At 42.3% G+C, this 5,845-nt stretch overlaps 1 protein-coding gene across 8 annotated transcripts in view; it reads right to left on the bottom strand.

Annotated features, from left to right (window-relative positions):
• The window catches only part of baz2ba (bromodomain adjacent to zinc finger domain, 2Ba), a 64,909-nt gene that overhangs the window by 23,033 nt on the left and 36,031 nt on the right, over positions 1–5,845 (bottom strand). For all 8 annotated transcript variants that reach the window (XM_020607587.1, XM_020607577.1, XM_020607631.1 and 5 more), the window contains 5 exons: positions 2,314–2,505; positions 2,070–2,231; positions 1,229–1,425; positions 901–1,113; positions 22–648 (listed from right to left, as the gene is read on the bottom strand). In XM_020607587.1, the coding sequence (XP_020463243.1) occupies positions 22–648; positions 901–1,113; positions 1,229–1,425; positions 2,070–2,231; positions 2,314–2,505 (1,391 nt within the window). The remainder of the gene's footprint in view (positions 1–21; positions 649–900; positions 1,114–1,228; positions 1,426–2,069; positions 2,232–2,313; positions 2,506–5,845) is intronic.

Raw genomic sequence — 5,845 nt, 5'->3', positions numbered from 1 at the left:
TGCTGTTGTCAGTTGGCTTACCTGTTTGAGCCTGAACTCATTGATCTGTGCAAGTGAAGCTTCCAGCAGTTTCCTTTTGTTGGATCTGGCAGTGCCAGGAACAGCGTGCTGAGGTGGCTTCCGTGAAGACTTCTGGGAGCTTGTTATAGATGAGGTCAAACCAAAAGGTTTTGGGGAGGTAGACAGTGGGATAGTCGAGCGGGGTGGGGAGGGAACAGAGAGAGGCTTAGGAGAGGAGCAGAGGGAGAGGGGCAGGTGCTGTGGGGGGGAGGAGGGCAGCAGTTTGGGAGGTTTGGGAGAGGCAGTGCTGGAGAGCGACTTTGTAGATGTGGTGAGGGCTATGGGGGAGGAAGACGGTGAAGACTCCCTATGGGGCTGAGCGAGGAGTGCCAGGGGCTTTGAGCTGGCAGCAAGGCCAGTGGACTGAATCACACTGAAGTGTTGCTGTGGCCCCTCTGTCCGTGATCTGGAGCTGTGCAAGGCCAGCGGCGAGGACTGGGACAAGGCAGGAGGGGAGACAGAGCAGGGTAAGGGCACAAGGGTTGGGGGACTGGAGGAGACCTTCAGGGCCTGGGGGGGTTTCTTGTCTTGGGGCTCCCCAGAGAGTGGCCTGTCAATCTTTGCAGTTCCAGTGCTGGGTATCAAAACCTGGGGATGAAATAAAGGACTATCAGAGCAAAGAATATCCTCACAGTATGATAATGTATTTAAATGTATTCAGCATTGTAGGCACTATTTTAGTGAATGAAGGCACTGGGCACTAAGTGTTGGTCAAATGCGCTGTACCCAGAGTGGCTGAGGGCATGTCTGCTTCCTGCTTTGGGCCCGAATAAAAACATCTCTTTGTGTCTGTATCCATGTATCCATGTTTACTCTTGATTATCTACTGTTCTTCTTTACCTTTACGTTCTTCTTTAAACGCTTCTCGGAGTTGGATAATTCACTCCGTTTGTCATCTTCTTCATCATCCTCATCATCATCGTCATCATCTTCATCATCCTCCGCTAGGTCTTCCAAGTCACTGCTGAGGGATCCGTCACTTGAGGTGTCTGAGGATGTTCCTGATTCACTGTTGCTTGCCACACAAGTGTCAGCTGGCTTCTTTCGTGGTTTCTGAGTTGAGATAAAAAAAACTGCAAGAATGAGCGTCGGTGTAAAATGCAATACTTGTGCATTTCATATGTCACTTCTTTTCAAAGTAAGGGGTAAACTAGATGTCAGTACTGACCTTCTCTATAGGTTTCTGAACAGGCTTTTCCACCAACTCCGCTGTGTTGTTTTTAGGGCTGCTACGGTGACTATTAGAGGGGTCTGAATTTTTGGTTGGCTTGGCCAGTGCCTGAACAGGAGCCAGATTTGCAGAAAAGCTCCCTGATTGTGTGGTAGAAGGACAGACCCCGCTACCATTCACTGCCCCGTTCATCCCTAGAAACACAAAACAGGATCTACTGTATTACTAATCTCCAAAAGTTCCATCTTTTCTGAAAACTTGGCTATACATAATAATGAAATTTCTGTTACTAAGTGCAGAACAGTTAATAAAAATATTGATTTATACATGTATCTCATCAAACATGTTGGCTGCATGTGGCACAAGCCCAACATGAGGGGTTTACATAATAAAAGATAAATTAAAAGATACTGTGGAATTGAAACAGTGCATGAAACAGAGATTACAAGAAGGAGCATGAGGTAAAGAGGGGAGAGTGAGGATGATAGAATCACCAAGTGAAGACTGAAAGTCATTAAATCTGAGAAATCCCATCCCAGGACAAAGTGAATTTAGTGGAAGAAGAAAACAAAAAGAGAGGTGGTGGGTGAGGAGAGCTAAAGGTTAGGTTGTTTACTTTCAGTGCAAAGTGGCATTACCTCTAAGTAATAAATTACTTCACATACATACAATTTTGAGAAATATATGGATATGCTGGATGTTTCATTTAAAACAAATTGAAATGTTCTTTTGTCACCTGCTGCTCGTCTGATTTAGTTCTATTATATAACAAGTGTGTACTTGTGTACACAATATAACTGTTGGGATAAATAAGTGGATCTTATAGACAGCACTGTACCTTTAAGCGGGGCATGGCTATTCTTGCCGGGCAACCTGATCTGGACAGGACTGGTGCTGTGGTTGGGTTGAATGTGAGGGGTGAAGAATGGGGGGAAGCTAATGAAAGAGGGGAGAAAAGCAGCCGCTCCCCGTCCATGGGCTTCAGCAGCTCGCCACCACTCTGTTGGAGAGGACAGGAGATGATTAAACTTGCGTTCCCATTTAACCAATTGTTATCCAAAATTCAGAAGTCCCCGTCTTACCAGAGAGGGCTCCTAGTTGGGGGTGAGCAGCCAGAGCAGCTGACATACCCAGGGAACCCAGGCCTCCAAACTCAGGCCTGCCTGCTCCAGCAGTGTAGAGGGCTCCAAAGGCTGGGTGGTTGACAAGAGGGAAGGCACTTGACAATGTGGAGCCAAGGAAGGGCTGCTCTCCTGCTGCTCCAAACAGACGGCCTGAGATAGATTCAAACCAAGCAGGAAGTGTTCAAACGCTGTTTGCAGCTTTTGATAATTTCATTTTAATAAACACATAATCTCATCTGCTGTGTTCCACTACGTACTGCCATGTAAAAGAAGAAAATACGTTTGACATCTTGGCCTTTATGATTCCGCCTAATCTTCAAATACAAAAGAATAAAGACCTACTTTGGCAGTAAACAAGATGCTGAATACAGAACGTGCAAGTTTCTTGTTAAAACTACGCATTTTCTTGTTGTTGGTTTTGTGTTTAATGGCATTTTGTTGATTCAAGCTACTGTTTCACTCTCAGATACTAAATAAACACTCATATATCACAGGTTTAAAGGTGAATTTCACACAGAAGGAAAATTTTGCTTTGAACTCTGATTTAATTTCACTATTTGTACTGATTTAACAAATACTTCCTTCCCTAAAGGATGATGTTTGGATGGTACATTTCCAAACTGTTAGTTCTGTATATGTTTATTTGTGTAGACTGAGAACATTGTTCTCAAATTACCTCTCTGAGCTCTTGATGTAAGAATCGACGGGGTATAAAAATTAGATTTAAACAGCTTTTGAAGGTGTCGCTTTTTATCCACCTGACCTGAAATAAATACAGAACGACTGTGGTCTATTTGTGAAGGAATTAACTTCAGAAATAGCTTTCAGTGAGCGCACACCGCATCTAATTTTAAAAGGCAGCTGTACTGTTTGTGAACATGACAGACTGTCTTGTGCTTATGCAGGATGCTTATGTCCATACAGTAAAACATCCACATTTAAATTACAGAGCATTTTGTCATAAACCAATTACAGCACAGAACTATTTGTATAGGCTATTGACATTTCATCAGTTTAACCTAAGTGTCATGACACACTGCACAATGACAAAGACTGGATATTTCTGGTGATGTGAAGAAGTGTGTGGATGAAGTGTAAAAAGCTAACATCCTTCTATCCGTTTGGCATTCAATTTCAACACAGAAGAATACTTCATCAACATCATCATCGTCTAGCGTTTTCCTGAGCAAAATCATTTCTAGCAGAGGCGACTGCCACGTATTACCTCCTCCCAGAGTCAGATGCAATTTAGTGCGAGCATATTTCATGCAAATTCAATTTCTATTCCAGAAAAGGAGAGCAAGCCTGCTTGATGCCTCTGCATAAGCCAGCAAATACACATGCAAAAAAAAAAAAAAAAATGATGACTGAAGAAAAGGAAAGTGTTGTGCACAATGCAGATGAAAATGTCAAACTGCTGCACACACCAAAGACATGTAAAACAGAGTGACACTGGAGAACAGTGTTTTCTGAACCAGTGCTGTCCAAGAACTAATTATCCAGAGGGAAACTTATTTATGGTCCATATATAATACTATACAAAATACTGAAGTAGATTATTAATGCTCATGACTCTCCAGGGGCAACCCGGGAACTATTTTTAAATAAGAATCGCACCATTTGCGGTTACGTGGCGAGAAACAAAGCCTTACCAGCCTGCCAGTGAGAGTATAGCCCTTTGTGCTGGCTTCAAGGCCGCTCTGTACCACAAGGCAGCAAAATCTGCCTTTTGAATGTCATTAGAATATGCTGAATATGTAGGGTCTGCTTTGCCGGCGTCAGCTAGCGGATATGAAAATAAACGACTGCAACGCAACCCCCAGAAAGGCCAGCCACAGCATTCACTTATGCCTGGAGTGCCCACCTCTCTCCCGCATAACCCTTTCCTTTCTAGGCAACACAAAGTGACATCTGCAAATGCCTTTTCAATATTAATGTGGGGTTCAAGAAGGCGAATAATTAAATCTAAAAATTTGAAGCGAGACAGAAGCATGGGGAAGACATACCTAGGATTACCTACTCTCTCTTCCTCACTCTATATCTCTGTCTCTCTCTTGCTCCCTCACCCTCTTTCTCATTCTCTTTCAATCCTTCTTCCTCTCTGACAAACTGCACCGCCTGCTTTTTTCATGTTTGGATGCTGCCGAAGGGGGATTAATTTGTTGTTTGTTGCAGTCAATCAAATTTCCACAGACAGATTTAAGTTAATTGCATCCGTGAGTTGATCCCAGAAGGAGAGTGCTACAAGCTCCGATCAGCTTTTATTCTCCAAGTGATATCCTCATCAATGACATGCGTGCACTCACACACACACACAGAAAGAGAGAGAGAGCTTATTTTTATGTTCTTCGGATGTCTTTTCCTAAGTGTTATTGGCACATTGGCAAAGGACTTTTGATCAATGCATGCACAATTTGTGATGATGCTACATCTCTGAAATATATAATTACTGATGTTACCTGCTTACACTGTTAAGAATGTTTTTCCTCTTAAATGTCATCTGGTAAAGTGAAGAAGATGACTAACTCTTTTGGCATATACGAATTTGAATGACATCCCTAAACGTGAACACATATGTGGCACAACTGAAATGGTAGATCATACAGTCCATGGTGTGATGGTTGGGATAGAAACAGTTCTGTGCATGAAATACTCCATATACTGGACCTTAAAATATTAACTTTTTATTGTTATTACCTGTTTCATAAAATATGTTATGGCACTTGTGGCAAAAAAAGTGCAGCCACTAAACTCTTACTGTAATAACTTGCTCAAGATGTGATAACTTATTACAATGTGTGAAAAACATTATGTTTCAGACTCACCGTTTTTTTCCATTATGGCAGTTATTATAAGTTGTTACAAGACATTGTATGGAGTGAGAAACAACTGCCTTCCTTGATTCCCACAAAGTGCAGCAGAACTTCAAAAATAACAGTCTGCCTCTCAGCATTTCATTTGACGCTCAGTCCAAAATTGCTTATCTAGAAAATCTGAGCACACGTAATGGCACAGAGGGATAAGGGGGATGTATAATGCATAAGACGGAGATGCTTCTAATGGCTTTTTCTTTGGGGCAACACTGAAGACATGGAAGGTAAAACAAGGGGTGTTATTTTGCTCTCTCCTTCTTCCTCTTCTCATAACAGAGAGAAAACACAACAATCGTGGAGAAAACTGGACAAGCTATTCCCTTCTTGGTGTAGTCATGATTTCTGTGTGTGTATAGGAGGCCTACACAAAACAGCAAGACATTAAGAGAGGAGGAGAAAGAGTATGAGCAAATGATTCACTCACTCTCGCAAGAGATATTAAAAAAAACAACAACACAGGAATACAAGCACATACACACACTCACACCAAATATACACAATCCTCCTTAGCTAATGGCTTTGACCAATACATAGAAAAGAGATTGGTTGCTGGACAGGGCTGACTAGATAACTGAGTGGCTGACAAATGTTAAATTGTGCAGGCAGGCAGAGGCTGT

This window comes from Monopterus albus, unplaced genomic scaffold (assembly GCF_001952655.1).
Source record: "Monopterus albus unplaced genomic scaffold, M_albus_1.0 scaffold4.1, whole genome shotgun sequence".
Classification (NCBI taxonomy): Eukaryota; Metazoa; Chordata; class Actinopteri; order Synbranchiformes; family Synbranchidae; genus Monopterus; species Monopterus albus.
This window is presented reverse-complemented; position numbering and strand designations above follow the sequence as displayed.